Source organism: Bos javanicus, chromosome 10 (assembly GCF_032452875.1).
Source record: "Bos javanicus breed banteng chromosome 10, ARS-OSU_banteng_1.0, whole genome shotgun sequence".
Lineage (NCBI taxonomy): Eukaryota > Metazoa > Chordata > Mammalia > Artiodactyla > Bovidae > Bos > Bos javanicus.
The window spans coordinates 7,924,800-7,946,390 of record NC_083877.1 but is presented as its reverse complement, the minus strand read 5'-3'; the positions used below and the strand labels follow the sequence as shown (position 1 = coordinate 7,946,390).

At 41.2% G+C, this 21,591-nt stretch overlaps 1 protein-coding gene across 2 annotated transcripts in view; it reads right to left on the bottom strand.

Annotated features, from left to right (window-relative positions):
* Nucleotides 1-21,591, bottom strand: part of IQGAP2 (IQ motif containing GTPase activating protein 2) — a 307,710-nt gene that overhangs the window by 2,440 nt on the left and 283,679 nt on the right. For both annotated transcript variants that reach the window (XM_061430007.1, XM_061430008.1), the window contains 7 exons: nucleotides 20,278-20,380; nucleotides 19,603-19,744; nucleotides 10,420-10,507; nucleotides 8,283-8,495; nucleotides 5,753-5,913; nucleotides 4,061-4,198; nucleotides 2,236-2,344 (listed from right to left, as the gene is read on the bottom strand). In XM_061430007.1, the coding sequence (XP_061285991.1) occupies nucleotides 2,236-2,344; nucleotides 4,061-4,198; nucleotides 5,753-5,913; nucleotides 8,283-8,495; nucleotides 10,420-10,507; nucleotides 19,603-19,744; nucleotides 20,278-20,380 (954 nt within the window). The remainder of the gene's footprint in view (nucleotides 1-2,235; nucleotides 2,345-4,060; nucleotides 4,199-5,752; nucleotides 5,914-8,282; nucleotides 8,496-10,419; nucleotides 10,508-19,602; nucleotides 19,745-20,277; nucleotides 20,381-21,591) is intronic.

Genomic DNA, 21,591 nt, shown 5'->3' with positions numbered 1-21,591 from the left:
TTGGGGCTTGACACTGCCAACTCCACAGGTATGTTACTGGGTAGATGAGATCAAGGAGTCTGCAAACCCTTTATAAGCCACTCTTGTCTGGTCAGGATCAACTGGAATCCTGTGAGACAGGCAGCGGAGCAGAGCGATGCAGGGTTTGGACTCCAGGGGCCCCTTCCATAGCATGCTTTCTGAACCTCAGTTCTTCATCTGGGAAAAGAAGAACACCAAGGCTGTAGCCCTCCATAAACACCAGCCATTATCTGTATAAGCAGAACCCCTTCACGTACGTCACGCTTCCTGTTATGTACATGGCTACAGGATATAATCTTTATGAACCGAGGAAACAGTGGGTTGAAGAAAATCTAGACACATAGAGTTAGAAGGAATCTCCCTTTGTCCTTTTAGAAACAAAGTCCTTGACTCAAACTAAAGACCTGGCCATCATATTTCTCTTTCTTAAAATTCACTTCATACTAGAACTGTCTAAAAGCCATATGTGACAAGATGTCTGACTTTATGTCTGACAATCATTTTATACAGGGCTGGCTCTGTGGGCATTCGATCTGCACACAGTCCCCTGATTAGACAAAGGGCCTTGCACTTAATGTTCTGTTGTTACCATCTTGAAATTCTCACCAATTTTGAGTAAGGAGCTCTGCATTTTCATTTTGCACTGAGCCCTGAAAATTATATAACTGGTCCTGACGATATACATGAATGACTGAAAAAATCTGGAGCATATTAGCCATCTGCAGACAGCTAAGGAGTAACATTTGACAACTGTATGTCTAAGTGAAGGGCGTGAACAGCTAATCCTACTATGGAACTTTAACAAAGGAGCAAGTGAAGCTGGATGTCTGCACCCACGTTAAAAGGAAGTCCTGTAGAATTCCCAAGGCCTCTCTAAACAGGTGTCTCCTGGTCACTGGTGATTCATCTGTTCAGTAGATGTTGATTGGCCTTGGGGCATTTCCTTCTTGGCAATCCATGATATATCTTTGCTTTAGAGAAGAATCACTAACCAAAGCGCATCACTGCATTCTTTTCTCTTCTTCAATTTAAGTGTTCCATGGAGTGAGTCAAGACGTTCAGTTTAATTTTTAAACAGATACATTTAGTGACATTTAAAATACATTAGAAAACTATTTACTTAAGTATACTTTTCAAAATTACATAATATCTTCAATTTTCTCCAATTTACTCCATTATCTCAGTGTCTTTATCAAACCAGTTAGCTTTTTCTTTCTTTCTTTTTTTCTTTTGTTCCTTAAGCTTACAAGGAATGCCAGACAGAAAAGAAGGGCCCTGGTATTTTACCCCATGGCTTAGGGGTGGGGGTATAACTTCCTTGACCTCAGCCACAGGTCAGGCAGGCAGTGAGCCTAGAACTTACACCACTCCCCATGGTTTATCACGATGACTCATGTAGATGCATGCAGAATACCTGGGAACCATTTTACAAGTAGTCTAAGGGCCCAAGTAAATAAGGGTTATTTCCATTTAAAACCTCATACAAAAAAGAAAACTCAGTCACATTGATTGATCAGTTTAAGGATGATCTCTAAGGATCTAAATTGATCCTGTTCTAAGCATTAAGAAGTTGGAGTAGGCAAATGTTTGCTGCAAACACCCTCCACTTTCTTTTTCTTCTTCTTTTGGTGGCACAAACTATTTTCTCAGTTTCAATTCAAGCATATTTGGCTTAATGTGATTCTTATTTTAAAAAACAGCAATAATTAGGACCCAAACCTCACTTTTCTATTTATAGCCATCTGTTTTGCACAATGTTTTCCTTGCTTGTGATCCCAAAGAATTAACAAAGAAATTTAAGAACCTGATATAAAAATAATTCTAGGAAGGAGAAAGAAAAGGAGAAATGAGATCCAGAAAGTTTCAATCCTGGGTATATGTTATCTTAGAAATGCAATTTCCTAAGAAAAAGTTTCCAGCCTTTAATCAAGAGCTCTGAATACTGTTGTGTATATTATTCTTTTCTCTAAGTTTCAAAATGAAAACATGGCTTAGAAAAACTCAATGCTATGGTTTACCATTTAAAAGCAGTTTAAGTTCCAATAATTTGAAGAACCATAGCTTTTAAAAAATCAATACTTAGACAGGCAAATAATGGTGGTATTGGTCTACAGCTAAATGCCATTGTTTGTCACGAAGAATGCAAGCAAGGGAAGCCAAGAATGACCCCCTCCTTTATAAAACTCCCCCCAATATGCAGGAATTCCAGCTTACCTGAATATTGAGCTGAACCTTCTCCATCTCAACACCTAGGAATTTTGATCTGACATCGAAGATACCCACATCTTCAGTAGATGAGATATCAAATGTAACATTTTTAAACCTAGTGAAGAAAGGACCATTCACACATGTGGAACTGCAAATATATGGTTAAAGCTGAAATGAATGGAATCCTCGGTCAACCCCCTCAGTGAACAGCCTGCTGGGAAAACCCCAGGTAGGTTACCCCAAGTCTCCCATCATCTTTTCCTGATTTGGCTCACGGGAACTAGGTTTGACGGCTCCTGTGGAAATCTGTAGCCCGTAGAGCACTGGAGTAGGTGCTTTGTTACCAAAGAAAGGCAAAAGATGACCCAAGGTCTTAAAGAGCATAAGATACAGTGGAAATTGTATGAGATTCACAGAACTGTAAGTGTTGACTGTATGGCTGACAGGAGGTTAGTTGCTTAGATGGTTACTTTTATGGCAACTTCAAAGAAGAAGAAGCATTTTCTCTGAGTTGGTCTGAGTCAAAGAGAAGGCAGGATGGAATAAATGGAAGGGAAGCCAGGCCTTGGAGGCAGCAGGAGTTACAGAGGACTGTACGCAGTGAGTCTGGCCTCCCACAAGGGGAAAGGGAGTGATGGAGCATAAGAATCTGGTTCTTGAAACCAAGGGTGCCTGATGTGGTGCCTGGGAGGAGAGTTTCTCCTCCACTTCTAATACACTGCTGCTGGAGTGGCTCTGACCCAGGCAAGGCACCCTCTGTGGCTTTCAAATTAGAAAAGTCCTGGGTGTGTGTGTTTTTTTTTTTTTAATATTTATTTTTATTTCTTTGGTTGCATAGGGTCTTAGTTGTGGCATGTGGGATCTAGTTCCCTGATCAGGGATTGAACCCAGGCCCCCTGTAATGGGAGTGCAGAGTCTTAGCCACTGGATCCCCAGGGAATTCTCAGAAAGGTCCTGTTTTGCAACTGTAAATAACTCTCACTGAGGAAGACCAAAGGTCAGACTGGTTTTTTTTTTTTTTTTTAATTCAACATACTTGTTTATGCCCAGCTACTCGTCTTCTCCCAATTATGGAAGGGGGGATGCTGGACAATGTGGCAGGAGACATATCCTTGCCTTTTACAAAAGGAACTCATAGAAACAAAAGCTGAATTCTGTGGTCGTTCCTAGGCTTGAAACCCTCTGAGGCTGGGGATGGGGGTGTTTGGCTCTAAGCCTGGGTCCCTACAGGTCCCAGCACAGTGCAAAGTGTCCCAGAGCACTCAGATCGTTACTGCTGAATGAATGAGGGCCCTGGCTCATTCAAAGCCACATCACTCCAGCTCCCTGTTTGCCTTTAACAAAATTAATCTATTTTTTTTTCGGAGCTAGGCAGCAACGGTTTCTATCTTGTCTTCAAACCTAAGGAAATACAAATTGATAGAAATGGTAAACCATTTGCTTTGAAAGCAGCAGAAAATAGCACACTGAGTAAAATGTCAATTTTTTAAATCCCACTTTCTTAAAAAGACAAAGCAAATAATCTACTTTTGAAAGGCCTTTGGAAAGGCAGCCTTGCATTCTCATCGCTATGACTCAGTACTTTTGGAGGGAAAGGCGAGGCTGGCAAAGCCATGGGAAACTCAACCTCTCAATCAGTGCCAGGCCTGGTGGGAAGCCCAGAGATTACAATATGTGTGTTTTCTCCTGTCATCTGAAATCAAGGGGAAGCCCTGATAGACCCAGTGAAGCTTTCTTCAAAGGCCACAGGAAGCTGAATTAATGTGAGTCAGATCTGATGTGCATGATGAGAGGGGGCATGTGTTCTGTGCAGATTCTGGGTGCCACTCACTGGTTTGCCTGAAGATCGTCTATGTCCAGGAGGACACCCTTCTCCTGCAGCTTTGCAGCTGTGTACCGCACTGGCTTCGCCCGCTTCATCCCTCTGGGTTCTCCTTTTCCATCAAGTTTAATTGATCTCCGAGTATTTCTGGCAACATAAGAACAGACCATCTGCCATGAAGGTGGCAAACTCAGATGTTCCTGGCAGTACAGCGGCCAGGAGAGCATACCCCCGTCCACCCCTGGCCTCCAGGTATGGAACCTGGGCAACTTTATATTATGTGATTGTCAGTGACAACCCCTTCCCTGCACAATGAAATCTCCTACTGAACTGGTTAAGGGAAAGCTATTTTCAATGTGACTCAAGTTTGAATTACAGACGAATATGCTTCATAACACTTGCATCCTGTTGTCTCAGGAGTATTGGACCACACGGCTCCCTTAAGTCACTTTGCAAGTGAGGTGCTGTGAAATGAACTGTGTACACACTCCTAAGGGAAGGGGTCATTAAAAGTGTCTAGTTTAACAAATTTATACAAACACTAGATGGCCATCCCTGTTCCAAGTGCTTTCTAAATACTGCCTCACATTTACAGAATTAACCTTTCCATGTGTTCCAAAATAAATTCCTCTGTTCCACAGTATTCCATTTAGCTCTCATTACAACACGTGTGAGGCTGGTACTCCCAAATCCCACTTAAAGATGAGAAAATTGAGACTTCAGAGAACACTGGATTGGTTCAAGATCACACAATGTAAGAGAGAATCCCAATCTATCTCACTTGACTGCAGAGCTTGTAAAATGCCTTGCAGTAGATGCAGTAAATATGTAAAGAAAATCTCTCACAACTTTATTACTACTATATATTAGCTTGACCAACTTTCTTCCTCGCAGGAATAGCATAAAAGTAATTTAAAGGCTGCAAATGAATCAGAACTAGTGGGGTCCAGGTAAATGAGGTTTAAATTTGGTTATATTCCTCCATCAAATCTTCTATGATTAATGAAACTTACTTTTTTGTACAGCACCATTTTTTAATGTCAATTTGACTACAAATATTACATAAAAATAATGAATTACATATTTAAATGGGTAATTAAAATTTAATTAAGATTGACCTTATCTAGCGATAAGAATAATTATGAGCAAAGAATACTCATTAAAATTGGCTATATTGTGGAAAAAAAAACTATGATATGTGTGCTAATGGGTAATAGAGAACTGACAAATTTTGTCTTTTGTGTCAATATGACGTTTAAAAACCAGTAAGCAATTAAAAAATCACTAAGTTGCACTGTGCGACAGCAAGTATCTGGCTTTAAACATTATCAAGCATATAAATACTGTTTACTGTAAATATCCCCAAGGGTAGCTTTCTTTTTTTTTTTTAAGTAATAGTGTTTAAAAGACTAAAAAAGAAGGAATAATCAAAGTGCTTCCCCAAGTGTTTAAAGTTACTTTGAAACACAACAGGGTAAAACTAACTTTAATGCCCATGTTTATAGAGAATTAACAGGTTTCTAAATTCATTCCTGACTTCTTAGCTCACAATGGCGAATCATAAAATTGAGATTCTACTTTCTGGTTATGTAATAAATCAAAGTTTGCTACCAGACCCAACCGGAACAGCCCAGGATTGTATATGAATTGATACCTCGTGTAAATCATGACATTACAGAAGAGTATTTGATTTCAACTTACTTTCTTTTTAAGTTGTCTAAACAAGTCTTGATGTAAGTGTCATAATAATTGATTTGCTCTTCAAAAAATGCCGCCTTCTTGTTAAGTGCATTGAGCGTCTGCTGAAGTTTTTCCAGCTCAGCTTTTCGAAGCTTACGATGGATTCTTTGATTTCGAATATCCTAAGGGAAAAAGGAAAGGCCATGGTATGAGATTTAAGCAGGAGTTTGCTTTATAATATTGCCCCTTTGGAACAAGAAGCATATCTAGTACTAAAATCACTCTCTGGGACCGTTACAATAGTTTGGGCTGCCCTGGTGGCACAACAGTAAAGAATCTGCCTGCCAATGCAAGAGAGTCAGGTTAACACCCCTAGAGAAGGAAATGGCAACCAGTCCAATGGGTAGAGGGGTCTGGCGGGCTACAGTCCATGGGATTGCAAAGAGTCGGATCTGACTTAGTGACCAAACAACAATAACAGTTTATTTTAGTCACCTCATTTTAAACTCTCAGCACCCAGATGTTCCCTTTTTACTTCAGAACTGGGAGTGTCCATGGTTTACTTTGAGATGTAAGGTTGATGGAAAAGCGAAGAAGCAATTTTAGAGTAAGTATACAATTAATCTAAGGAGAACTAGTGTTTTAAAAAGTGTACAAGCAAGACTTTAGCAGGAGACAATTTCTTCAGAATGTTTTGAATTATATATACTTTGGAGAGTGCTTTATCCTGAAAAGTGTTATATTTCATCATTACCTTCATTTTCTTTTCTTTCCTTTCTTAGCTATCCTGCCAGGATTGTGGGATCTTAGTTTCCCGACCAGGGATTGAACCCTGGCCCTCAGCAGTGAAAGCTCAGAGTCCTCACCACTGGACCACCAGGGACGCCCCCATTTGTGAAATAAATTTTTTAAAAATATACTTTTTAATCTGAAAAATAGTTTCCAACATTTGCACAAACAACAACTGGGGTCTCAAGACTGACTGAACAAATTCAACATGGATAACTATTATTATCCATATAATATAACTATTATATGGATTTAAATAGAGTTCCTAGAACATGAAGTTGATCAAGCTGCTTATGGCTTGAGAGAGACACAGTATGGTTAAACTTACAAACATATAATTCTTTTTTTTTTTTTTTTAATTCTAATTGGTAAATTAAGGAAATGTTTAAGAAAACAGTTTATTATTATTTTTCCTTTGTGGACAAATTAAAAACCATTTCTTTTAACTAAAAATTCATTAAGTAGAATCTTTGAGGGGATGCCTTCATGATAGTTTTTTTCTTTCTTTAAGACAAAAGCCTCAATTTCTCTAATGTACATTCCCTAAGAGAAGTATTTTCCAACCCAGAATTACAGAAGAGGCACCACTTCCCTTGAATCACTCAGGCTGGAAGGAATAACCCTATTGCCAGTAATGGCCATAACTTTCCATGGAAGAATAAAGCTGAGTGCACTTCCCTTTCAGAAGTTAATTCTTTTTTTTCTGATCATGTAACTGTCCTTAACCTCCAGATCCATTTTAGTTTGCATATTTGGACAAAAGAAAACAATGAAAAAAGTTTTTTTTAACCCAAAATATATACTTCCTTATCCTTGGCAAACAGATCTAGCCTTTTCCTGTGATGTTTCCTTGCACTAATTTGATATCCTTTTCTCAGGAAGTTTCTCAACTGTAAAAATATGGGATGAGAAAACAGAAACTAACTTTGAAGTCTGAACTGCATTCAGGCTAAACTGACTAGAGACAAATTCTCAGGGACATGGAGGTATCATCTCAGTGGCAGGTCCTATGGGCAAGAGGATTATATGACAACTTGAGTTATTACTCAAGAGAGAACTCTCCTAGAAGTGTCACTTTTAAAATTAGTAGGTATTGTTTAAAGCAACAGATGAAACTCATCTATTATGCTTCCTAAGCATTGATGTCTGGTATGTTTCAGCTCTTCTGACAATTTAGGGGAGTTGTGCCTGAATGCTCAGCTCAGTGTCCTCAGAATGTCCAACTCTTTGCAGCTGTACAGACTGTAGCCTGCCAAGCTGCTCTGTCCACAGGGGTTTCAAAGTAAGAATACTGGAGCGGGTTGCCATGTCCTCCTCCAGGGGATTTTCCCAACCCAGGGAGTGAATCTGCATCTCCTGCGTTTCCTGCATTGGCAGGCAGATTCTTTACCACTGGGCCACCTGGGAAGCCCCTTAATTGGGGGAGTTGTGGTTATTCTCTGTTAAACGTCATCAGCTGCTTTGAAACCTTAAAAAATCTGTAATATTGAGGAGGACAGGAACCATATGTATATAACTATGAATCTTTCATGTCACCTACTGAGTCCCAGCGTATGAGCAATGATTAGCACAGACAGAGGATAAGATGGTTGGATGGCATCACCGACTCAATGGACATGGGTTTGGGTAGACTCCAGGAGTTGGTGATGGACAGGGAGGCTGGCGTGCTGCGGTTCATGGGGTCGCAAAGAGTCAGACACGACTGAGTGACTGAACTGAATTGAACTTAACGCAAAGCAGAAAGAATACTCTTCCCCACAACCTTGGCGATCTTATTGAGAATGTCTTGGTATTTGTTTTTGGATGACACGTGTCCAGTCTGTTCCAATGTCCGAAGATTCCTCTGGATTTTCCTCTTTTTCTGCTCTAGGGGCAGCTGTGCATCTTCAACCATAGACCGGCCCTGCTTCATGTCTTCGGGAGTTCTGGAATCTAAAACTGCGCGGTTCACCATGTCTGAGGCATGATCTGTCTCCTGGAAAGGGAACATCAAGATGTTGATTTATCTCTGATGTCCTGACCTCACAGGTTCAGAAGCTGCACAAGGTAAACCAGTATCAAAATGAACGAGGTCCTCAAGCCAAGGTCCGGAGACCAGAATCACATGTTCCCCAGGGGTTTTGTGGCAGGGTCTTTGGGAAGGAATTACTTTGTTTTCCCGAAAAACAGAGCAGTGGTGGCAGGCCTACCCTGAGCAAAATTCTAAATCATTATTTTATGGTTAATGTGATAAGTTATCTTAGTAACAGATGTATTACAAGGGATAACCAGCATTTTATAATTCCCTGGATGGAAGGATTTCAGTATTGGATAGGATAGTCCAGTTGAGAAAATTAAAACTAGATTATCCATTAAAACGTGGCCACGAGAACCCTGAACATCCAGAACCCAGTTGAACGCTCACACATGAGCCATATTTATGGACATTTATAAGCCGTGAAGGCAGTCAGAGACCTTTGTCCTGGTAAAGCAATCATTCTCAAACCATGAACTCTGAAAAATGTGCACGGTTTCTTTGAACCAAAGAAATTAAGAGTACGCTAGCACAAAATATGTTTCCAAATAAATGATGAGTAAATGAATGAATCAAAACAGTTTGGATAGTTTGTTTAAAAAAACTATACAAGAGACTAGTGATCTTCACATGTCACTGTACTAGAAAATTGATTGACACCGTAGACAGAGTCTAAGACTATAAATGTTATTACACACAGGAAAGACAGATCAACCTTAAGGACACAGTAATAGTAAGCCAGGTCAGTAGTTAACAACAACAGTAGCAACCAATGTTGTTGAGCACTTAGTATGTAACAGATATTTTTCTACTCATTTAACATGTTTTAACTGAGTTACTCCTGAATTGGGTACTATTATTATCATTCCCATTTTACAGGTGAGGAAACTGAAGCATAGAAATATTTCTAGGTGCCTATCCTAACACAGCTGGGAGGTATAAAGCTACATTTGATTTTGGAAGTCGGCACTCTTGGTGACTATGCTACATTTGGGGGGAAAGAAAATATTCTTAATAAAATATTAAGAGTTAAAATTCTCATACTCAGTACTATATTTTACCCACTTTGGTTATATATACTTTTATTAAAAACCATGACATAACAATTTCTTCACAACCAATTAAGAATGATTCAGGAAAATCATGTGTAACCCAGCTAAAGTTCCAAAAAGTACAACAGTACAAAGAGGTAATTTAATTGATAATCTTGTTAGTGTTTGTTGAGGGAGTGGCAATTATTGAAACGAAAGCAATAAAACTGAAATTAATTCAGAACAAACTAAATAATGATACATTTTGAAGGATGCTGATAAAAGTTTAATGCAAGATTGTTATGAAACTTTATTTACACCAGGATAATGGTGCTCTGATCTAATGGACTCAAGATGTTGGCTTCTGAAGCATTTGAAAAACAGTTTTAATGGGTAAGGCACTTGTTCATTTCTTCAAGTCGGCAAAAACACAAAATATGAAAGGTATTTTTCTATATCCTGTTGACCAGAACAATTCCTTAAGTGACTTATCTGCCTATCCACTGCAATGAGTAGTCTTCATTTTTAAGCAGTCCATTTTTTTCCCCTTTGTTCCCTACACTCACTGTTCAAAATTTACCATGAACATTCAGAGGCTCTGAAATACCCAGAACTAATCTTCTAGTCTAGGATAAGATTATTTAGTATACATTCAGTGCTGTATTTTCCTATTTCATTTCCGTTGATATTCCATGGATTTTCTATATAATTGAAGTCAGTTCACTGAAATTTTTACTTCCAAACTGTGTCAGATAGTTTCTCTGAGATAACAGCAAACATTTGGCACAAAGATTTGTTACTAAAATCAACACGTATCTAAGGTACTTATTATTTACACTCTAAAGGCCAATTACCTGTTTCGCACTTGCTGGTGTCTCTAAGATTTCTGTCAGTGTGCTTCCTGGTTGGTTCCGGATCACATCAATGATCAGTTTTTTGGTCCTTACAAAATAGAGAAAGGAGAGACAGGCTTTCAGACAGCAGTCCTGATGCACAAAAATCTGTTTCTCCTGAGGCAGCGCAAAGATGAAGCTTCAAAGAGAATCCTTAAAAATGGAAGCATCTCGCAGAACTTCAGGATGTCTGCTTTAAGGCTCCCCAAAGTTCGTGAATGCTTGATAATCAAAGTCTGGGTTTTACACGCTTGAGGCCGTCGGATTATAGGGGCTTCCCAGGTGGTGCTAGTGGTAAGGAACCTGTCTGACAATGCAGGAGACATTAAGAGACCCAAGTTCGATCCCTGGGTGGGGAAGATCCTCTGGAGGAGGGCATGGCAACCCACTACAGTATTTTTGCCCGGAAGTCCCATGGAGAGAGGAGCCTGGTGGGCTGTGGCCCACAGGCTCACTCAGAGTTGGACACGTCAGATTACAATGTCAGCATCCTGGGCACAAGGGTGTCATAACTACTCTCTCGTTTTCAATTTCATCTGCGCTTTTGGGCCATGCTGTGGCAGCCGGTGGGATCTTAACTCCCCAACCAGGGATGGAGCCCGCGGCCCCAGCAGAGTAAGCTCGGAGTCTCAACCACCCGAACCATCAGGGAAGTGCCCCCTTTCTTCTTTTCAGACTGAGACTACTTTCTGATGACCAGGAGGAACAACTGGGCTCATCACTCTGGAAGGAGCAAGAATAATATCTAATGTCCTGACTTTAATAACATTTAAACTTCTGAGCCCGTTGAAAACATGATAAGCTACTGGGAGCTAGACCAGCTGTTACTGTTGATGCTCTAAGAATGTTACGAAACACTGTGAAGGCCAGTGGGAGTGCAAGTCCCGTGTGGGCTGTGAAGGCTCTGGCTGCCGGATGACACAGCAGCCTGGAGGAGGGGTGGTTGGGAACTCGGATCTGGTGGTGGGACTAACCCATTGGTGAGGGTCCCTGGCCTCAGGTGGGAGAGAACAAGAGAGATGCTCCGTAACAAGAGCTGGAAAACCACTCTGTCAGTGCCAAAACTATGTATTTTTTCATATGTGTTCTTTAGGACAATCAGCCATCCTTTCCTAATTAAAGATCAGGTTATGTAACTATGTACTAAGGCTTTAATGTAAAAGGTAAATGGTCAAGTATGCTCCCTTTTACATAAGTAGGAACATTATTGGACAGTGTCCCTTCAGAAAAAAAAAAAAAAACGGAACATAAACAGAAGTCGCCTTAAATTACAAACAGGTCTAACCAACATCTGAAGTTTCATTCTTGTTGCATTGAACCTCAGTTCCTCTCTCAAGGCATACATGGTATCACAGGATGATGAATTTCTTCCTCAACTACAGCAGGAAACATTCATACGGCATGAAAATTGGAAAAGGAAAAGAAAACATCATTCATGTTTTGAGTTCCCAAGGCGGGGGACTGCTCCCAAAGGACAAGAGGAAACTCTCAAAGGAAACTGCAGATATATTATTCTTGCAAATAGGATAAAATCCAACAAGCCATCTGTAACCATTATTCTTCTCCTTTCTTATTTAAGTCTGTATGAGAAGAATGATCACAACCATTTCCTCTGGCCCATGAGCTTTCACCGCCGGGGATTTTCAAGCTGTCTGGGAATGCACAGAGAAATGTTGCCCTAGAGTCAGAGGTGGACATACAGCTCATTCCAGCCATGTGCGAGACAACCCTGCTCCTGAGAGCCAAGAATCTGTCATCTCCCTCCCCACTCAACTCCCCACTCCAGTCATCATTATAAATATCTTAAGTGGAAACATCCGGTTAGAAATAAAAGCTCTGGGTGATTTTAAAAAATGTTAACACTTATTTGAAATAATATTCTAGGAACGACTGATGATATATGATTCCGGGAAACTCTTTAGAGAAGCTATCTGAGGACCAGCACGACCAGGGTCACTCAAGTGTGCCCTCGTCGGGACAGAGAATGTTTATCTGCTTGGGAGTGCCCGGAGGACAAACTGCACACAGCCTTTCTCTTGAAACTCTATTTTACATCAGGCTTCCACTGGAATCTATTCCCAAAGTTTCACCCCAGACTTCTTACATGTAAATAACTGTCCAGTTTCATGACAGGGAAATCACTACCTTGCCTTGCATAATGGTTAAAGACACTGGAGTCAGACAGATCTAAGGTCGAACCAAGTGTGTGGACTTGTGCAAATGATAAAGTCCTTGGAGGTGTTTTTCTTTTTTTTCCTTCCTATTTACATAATGGAAATCTCTCAGGACTGAAAGAAAGATGCATGTACATCCCCTCCTTAGAGTCTGACGTGTAGTCAGCATTTGCGTGGTCACTAAAGCACCACGTGCTGCCCACGATGACAGCCACTGGTCATAGGTGGCCAGTGGGCACTTGAGACATGGCTGGTCCAAACTGAGATATGCAGTAAGTGCAAAACACACACCAGATGTGGAAGGCTCAGGATGAAAATGGAATGTGTCATGTTGCTGTCGTTCAGTCGCTCAGTCTGGTGGCATACCAGGCTTCCCTGTCCTTCACTATCTCCCAGAATTTGCTAAAACTCATGTCCATGTTTGGAAGGCTCATTATGAAAAAAAGGAATGTGTCATATACCACTAATAACTTTTTATACTGATTCCATATTGAAATAACAATATTTTGGATATATTGGGGTAAATTAGCATATTAGAATTAACTTCACCTATTCCTTTTTAAAATATGGCTTCCAGAAAATGTAAAAGTACCCGTGTGGCTCACATTAAACCTCTCTGAGATGCAAAGCACTGGAGCAGCCCATTCCTGGACACGAAGCCCACTCAGAGAGGCCTGCCTTCCAGTGCGGTCCACTCATTGGACCCAGTGAGTCCCAGGATATCAGCGCTGAGGGGGACCTTTGGGCAACAGTCCAATCCCTGGTTTTACAGATGAGTCAGCTAAGCCCTAAGCAGCTCCATTGTTATAGAAGCTCACATTCTATTTCCTAGAGTTGCAGGGAACAAGCTGAACTCCCTTTCCTCCTCATCAGCCCCGCACCAACCTGCAGAGGCTGCCAGGACTGTCTTCCTCCCCTCTGCTACCACTTCTCTTTTTCCCAAGCGAAACCCCTCAGTTCCTTAAGCCTCTTCACAACAGGAGTTAGAGAGTTTCTAGTCCTGCTCACATTTCAGTCAGACAATGAATTTATGCCACATTCCCCCACCACCACCTTAATGCAAACACAATATGCTAGATATGGTCTGACCAGCATGAATCAACTGGTTAACGTTTTGGCCCCACGGATGTTCAAACAATAGGTGAGACAAGCCGATCAAATCAAGGACTCTGCCATCTTCCCTGAATGAGTAAAGTTAAGAAAAAATGCAATACACCAGGGAGTTTATTGGTCATAGCTCCACTCAAATCCCACGGTCAATAAACGGGAGTGCACGGTGCTTGTAAATGGGTGTGGTCCCTTAGGTTGGCCCACTGCCTTCGAAGGGCGTCTGTCATTACCCCTGGTCAGGACCATTCCTGAGCCTCCCCGTCTGCCGCCTGCCTTACAATGTGCCCAGGGCTGAGAAGGAATTGGTGTTGATGGAAGGTAAAAATCATGTGATTACACATTTTTATCACCAGGCCTCAAATATCCCCTTAGCCACTTAACTGCTCGTGCCAGTTTGGACCAAAACCAAGGAAACCTTTCAGCTGGATGACAGATGCCTAAAGTGAAGTATGTGATAGGAAAAAAATTCTCAAGCGATAACAAGCACTCAGGCAGTTAAGTATGAGTAAAAGCCACAAATAATGCTTTCTACTTATACACGTGTACTTCCATAGCAACACGAGCTTAATAAAGGCCAAAAGGATCACATGCTTTAAGTTAAACCAAAAGTTATAATAAGAGGGATTTACAACTGTATAGTTCTATATAATTTATAAGGTGTCGTTGTGTGACCTCATTCACTCATCAGAGCTCTCCAGTCCCCATCTCCCCTCCTCCCCATTTAATGGATAAAGGAAACAAATACTTCGGTGATTTGATCAGAGTCCAACTGCTAATGTGTGAGATTGGGGCTGTAATCCCGGGTCTTCCTAGGCCTCCCCAACCAGGCTTTTTCGTTTGTTCTTTTAATACCACCATGCTTGGTAGTGAGGTGGTGCAGTGGTGAAGAATCTGCCTGCCAGTTCAGGAGACTCAAGAGACTCGGGTTCCATCCCTGGGTCGGGATGATTCCCTGGAGGAGGAAACGGCAACTCACTTCAATATTTTTGCCCAATAAAATCCCATGGACAGAGGAGCCCGGTTGCAAAGAGTTGGACAAAACTGAGTGACTGAGCACATGCTTGGTAATATCTTCAAAATGGCAATATCCCAGACTGACACTGCAGGCAGATTCTTTATGAGCTACCAGAGAAGCCTATTTTAAAGTGTACATTAACGGAATATCAATGGCCTGTGATATAAAGCATGTCAGTGACTAGATACTTGCTTCCCATTATTTTAGAATTTAATTTCCTCACCTCAAAGATAAAGACCGAGATACACAGTCTCCAAGCCCCCATCAATGACACCTTTTATAATTATCTGTTAGTAACAGGATTTTGAAATATATACTTAAGGCATAATGCATTTGGGAGTAAGGCTTGCTTCACAACATGGAGTGAACTCTACCGACTGTTTTGAGCAACACCCAAATTCCACTTCTGAAGAAGGCTACCTGGTCAGTCTTGAAGTTGTTATCCACAACGAGCACTGGCTGTTTAGTGAAGGGCTCCGCCAAGACTAGGATCTCAAAGTATGCCCGGAAGAAGGCTTTCAAGACCCTAGAGGCCAGTGAATGCAGTAAATTATTGAATCTATTAAAAACACTGGCCCAATGGCCTTTTTTATATAAATGGAAAAGTTGATCTGACAGTTCCAAGGAATCCCAGGCAGCCAAAAGAATCTTGAAAAAGAACAAGTTGCAGGATTCATACTTTACAATTTCAAAACTTACTACAAAGCTACAGTGATAAATGTAGTGTGGTACTAGCATAAGGACAGACATATAGATCAATGGAATAGAATTCAGAGTCTAGAAAAACCGTACATGCATGGTGGATCGGCTGTTGACAAGGGTCTAGACCATTTAATGGAGAAAGACTAGTCTTTTTAAGGAATAATGGTGGAAAACTGGACATCCACATGCAAAAGAATATTTGGGATCCTACCTTCCACCATACACAAAAATTCACTCAAAAGGGATCATAGCTGTAAAAGCTGAAACCATGGAACACTTAGAAAAAAAACATAGAAGTAAATCTTCATGATCTTGGATTGGGCAATGAATTCTCATATATGACACCAAAAGCCCAATAAACAGCAAAAAATAGATAAACTGCACTTCATTAAGTTAAACAACTTCTTCTACAGAAAAGGATCGTACTAAGAGAATAAAAAAGACAACTCCCAGAAGGCGGGAAATGTTTTCAAATCATATATATGATAGGGATTTAATATCCAGAACATTTAAGAACTCTCACAACTCTGCAACACAAAGGTAAAAATTCAGCTTAAAAATGGGCAAAAGACTTTAACGGACATTCCTACAAAGAAGACATAGAAATGACTGATAAGCACATGGCAAGATGCTAAACATTACTAATCATTAGGGAAATGCAAGTCAAAACCACAATGAGATACTACTTCATGCCCACTAGGATGGCTATAACAACAAAACAAAACAGAAAATACATTTTGGTGAATTATGGAAAAACTGAAACCTTCATACCTTGTTGGTGGGAAAAAAGTCTGGCAGTTCCTCAAAACAGAGTTACCATATGACCTAGCAATTCCACTGCTAAGTATACACCCCAAAGAACTGAAAATAAGTTTGAATACAAAGTTGTATATAAATGTTTGCGGTAGTACTATTCACTATAGCCAAAATGTAACAACCACCCAAATGTCCGTGATAACAATGGCATATCCATACAATGGAATAGTATTCAGCCAAAACCACGCTCAATGAAGGAAGCCAGACGCAAAAGGCCGCATCTTGTATAATTCCAATTATACGAAATTTCCAGAATAGGCAAGTTTGTGGAGACAGAAAACAGATTAGTGATTTCCAGGACTGGGGAGCAGGGTCTGAAAAGGTGCCCCGGAGATGACTATTTAAAGTAGGGGGTTACTTTGGGGGTGATGACAATATTCTGGAGCTAGATAGTAGCGAAGCTTGCACAACATTCTGGATGTATTAAGCGCCACCAAGTTGTACATTTAAAAGGTTAGAATGGGGACTTCCCTGGTTGTCCAGTGGCTAAGAGTCCATGCTCCCAAGGCACGGGGCACAGGTTCATCCCTGGCCAGGGAGCTAGGTCCCACAACCAAAGACCTCGCACGCCACCATGAAGACAGAGGATGCCACGCGCCGCAACGAAGACCTGGGGCAGCCACATAAAAACTAATACTTTTGGAAAGAAATGTTAGAACGGGTAAAGCAACCTCACTCCAGTAAAAATTAATTTTAAAAAAGGTTAGGATGGTAACTTTTACGTTGTATTTTACCACGAAATGCAAAAGTAAATACATGAAACCACTGGCTGGGGACTAAAGAGTAGACAGTACTTGTGTCCAGCGCACTGTGGGGGAGACGGGCCAGGGGGACCCACACAGGGGCTGAGAAGGCTGAAGAACGCACCAGGCCTTCCTGGCCAGGATGTACCGCTCCCAACAGGGCTGACTTCCATGGTTTCGCTTTCAAAATGTGAATTCCCCAAATTCGCAGAGATGTGGAGACTCGTAAATATACCTGATGTTCAGGCTGTCTGATATTTGAGACCATCCCAGTCATGATCTTCCGTTCATTAATGCCGGCATTTGAGCTGACTGCATTTAGAAAATGGAGTTCTAATACCAGACAAAACTAATTATGAAAAAATTTCTTCCTCTTACTTCTAAAAGACAAAGCTTATGAGATCATAGGATAACGGGCCCAATTGAATTTACATGGTGGAACCACAGCAGCTGTGTCTCCAGTTACCTCTGCAATTGGCACATGCTCCGAGGGGGGCCCAGGGAGCAGCCTCCACAGTTTTCTCCCTTTTTGCTCTGCTGCCCTGTCCCAAGCTGCCTCCCTGCAAGTGCAATCTGACTTGGTCGCCGGTAGTTGAAAGCAACTGCCTTCAACTCTAATGAGGCCAAGGTTGTGCAAGAGTCCTGCATCTGTCCTGGGTCCTGCAGAAGAGCAGTGCTATCCATCGCACTGCAGACCCCTGAAGGCAGGTACTCTTAAAGGACCTGCTCACCCCTGGGTCCTCAACTTCAAGCCCAGTGCCAGTGACACAGGCTGAAACTCAAGTATTTGGCTATCTCAATGACCAGAGCCTTAGAGATAACTGGAGCACAAAATAAGCAAGCCTAGTAGAAGCAGCGCATGCAGGTACTTAGCACACTGGGTTAAGCATTTGGTGGGTTTTTTTTTTTTTTTTGCCATTTTCATGGGATTGAATATCTGGAAAAAATCAACTAGAAATGAGTGCTGTCTGAGGCATGTCACTGGCGAAGAGAAAGCTCCTGCTGCCAATGAAAACAACCTCAGAACTCAGGACATGTAACTCGGGAGTCACGTGTAAAGTATTATTTAAATGTTTATTTCCTTTTCCCCCATTTCCCACTTCCATTTTCTACCTCACCCCAATGTACAACTGTTCTAATGTGCTAATACGAATCCATTTGGTTCTACTAGTTCTTAAAAACTGTACGTTGGGTGAGCCCCTGGTTTTGGCTTATGACATTTCAGTTCATGGTGATGGACCAGTCTCTCTTACTCTGAATATAAAGGACTGATGTACAATGTCTTCGAGGCCTTGACAGAGAAAGTACAGTATTGAGGGTATGAAAACTTCATGTGAAATCTTCAAGGACAGGGAGTTGACTATAAAGTCAAAGTTGGTCAAGTTACCTAGGCTTAGTTTAATAGAAAAGATGTCTAATAAGTCAGAGAACAGCCTTATGTCTTACCGTGTGTGACTTTTATGTTACTGTTTTCTACCAGAAAATAAATTAGGTAGAAGGTATTTCCCTGAACTTCCTTGTTCTTTTGACCACTAGAACAGTCATTTCCTTTCAGCTACCTGAGGACTTTCATAGGCTGAATTAATCATTTCTTAAAGGGAAGGAATCAAATTACTACAAGGAAAACTAAAAAACAAGATAAGCTTTAGAAAGTAGTATAATATTTAGGTCTCTCAAATTATAAAGAATCTATTATTCCTGGTTAGATTTTTGATGGATAAACACACTGTTTTTCAATATTTGGGCTTCCTTGGTGGCTCAGTGGCAAAGAATCCACCTCCAGTGAAGAGATGTGGAGATTCCCTGGAGAACGAAATGGCTCCCCACTCCAGGATTTTTGCCTGGAGAATCCCATGGATGGAGAAGCCTGGTGGGCTACAGTTCCTGGGGTTGCAAAAGAATTGGATACAACTCAGCGACTAAAACAACAAACAACAACATTTCAATGTTTAAAAATGACTTGAAAATTCAGTCTAATTTGAATTTGCACGGTTTAAGATGCATAATTGGGACTTCCTTGGTGGCCCAGTGGTTTAGAAAAAGTGAAAGTGTTAGTCGCTCAGTCGTGTCTGACTCTTTGTGACCCCATGGACTGTAGCCTGCCAGGCTCCTCTGTCCATGGGATTCTCCAGGCCAGAATACTGAAGTGGGGAGCCACTCCCTTCTCTAGGGGATCTTCCCGACCCAGGGATAGAACACTGGTCCCCTGCATTGCAAGCAGATTCTTTACTATCTGAGCCACCATAGAAGCCCAGTGGTTAAGAATCTGCCTGCCAGTGCAGGGGACACCGGTTTGATCCCTGGTCCAGAAGATCTCACAGGCCGTAGGGCAACTCAGTCCAAGCGCCATAACTACTGATCCCAGACTCCAGAGCCCACGATCTGCAGCTACTGAAGCCTGCGTGCCTAGAGCTTGTGCTCTGCGACAAGAGAAGCCACCGCAGTGAGAAGCCTGCGCACTGCAACCAGAGAACACCTCTGTATAACAGTGAAGACCCAGTGCAGCCAGAGATATGTAAATAAGTGAAATTTTTTTAAAAAGATGAGAAAATGGAAACGTGTGCTCTTTAAGCCCCAAACTTACTTGATCATGAGGCTTTGGCCATCTATAGCTTCACCATCTTCTATGTCGTACTTGCTGGTCAGGTAAAGGGAAATCTCAGTCTTGGAGAGTTGATTTAGTGTGTTTACCTTGTCAGGGTCATTAGGGTCAACAGCTCCTTCCCCTGCAGAATAAAGCGCTGTTATTTTCCAATTCTCTTACTGCGACAGTGGCATCAACAATGTAAGACAAAGGTTCTGTAGGAAACATGGGGCTGGGTGGTGGAGCAGGCGATCGTGGTCCTCGGAGAAAACCACATTCCACTATCCTTACAGTGGCTTTTAAAAATCTTTGAATTAAACATTAAAATAGCACGGGACATTGATATTCAAAATTTGAAAAAATTACTGAAAGAGAACTGTCAATAAAAGATATCATTGAGAAAAATAACAAGGAACTTTTAGTAAATTTTGCTCTTTTTCTTTCTTTATGATTGACAAATCCTTTTTGACATATATAGAGCTTCAAGAATACTAAATTGTTTTATAATTGAGCATACTAAGAAGTACAGAATCCTTCATGTAGAATGGGGCTAGTGTCGTGATTATCCTTTAAACGAACCTGCGTATTAAATAAGATTTTTTGATCTAGGATAGGAAAACCAACCAACCACTCAACCAACCAACCAAATACAAACCAGAGGGAAGACGCCCTTACCAAGAAAAGATTCCACATTAGGCACCTCCTCCAGCAGCTCCAGCAGTTCATTCAGTAAGTCGTTTTTTTTAGGTGCAATCGCATCTTGGTGCTCCAGCAAGAGCTTTACATAGAAAGCAACACACATACAAAGATACAAGTAAATTCCCAACGGCTACCGTATTTACACAGTTCTCTTCCTGATTTTTCATGATAACTTTCTTCTGATATTGCTTGAATCTTAAATGCAAGTCTGACATTTGTTAAAATTAGAGACCACAGAGAAACACAGTTTGTATTTTACCTTAGAGGCAAGTGCATACTCTTTATCAAGAAACTGCAGTTTTTATGAAAGGTGTTCATAAACACTCTTTCAGCAAAATCTTGCAAAATCTGTCAAGAGGCAGTCTCCTTCCATCTAAACCCTGTGCTTCTTCCACATTTATATAAAAGGTCAAAGTTGAGGGATAAATTTTAGGAGTCTGGGATTAACATACACACACTACTATATATAAAATAGATAACCAACAAGGACCTACTGTATAGCATAAGGAACTATACTCAATATTTTGTAATAACCTATAAGGGAAAAGAATCTGAAAGAGTGTATATATGTGTGCGTACATATTAGTTAGTTCAGTCGCTCAGTCGTGTCCAACTCTTTGCAACCCCATGAATCGCAGCATGCCAGGCCTCCCTGTCCATCACCAACTCCTGGAGTTCACTCAAACTCATGTCCATTGAGTTGGTGATGCTATCCAACCATCTCATCCTCTGTCGTCCCCTTCTCCTCCTGCCCCCATTCCCTCCCAGCAACAGAGTCTTTTCCAATGAGTCAACTCTTTGCATGAGGTGGCCAAAGTACTTGGAGTTTCAACTTCAGCATCATTCCTTCCAATGAACACTCAGGACTGATCTCCTTTAGGATGGACTGGTTGGATCTTCTTGCAGTCCAAGGGACTCTCAAGAGTCTTCTCCAACACCACAGTTCAAAAGCATCAATTCTTCGGCGCTCAGCTTTCTTCACAGTCCAACTCTCACAACCATACATGACCACTGGAACAACCATAGCCTTGACTAGATGGACCTTTGTTGGCAAAGTAATGTCTCTGCTTTTGAATATGCTATTTAGGTTGGTCATAACTTTCCTTCCAAGGAGTAAACGTCTTTTAATTTCATGGCTGCAACCACCATCTGCAGTGATTTTGGAGCCCCAAAAATAAAGTCAGCCACTGTTTCCCCATCTAATTTGCCATGAAATGATGGGACCAGATGCCATGATCTTAGTTTTCTGAATGTTGAGCTTTAAATCAACTTTTTCACTCTCCTCTTTCA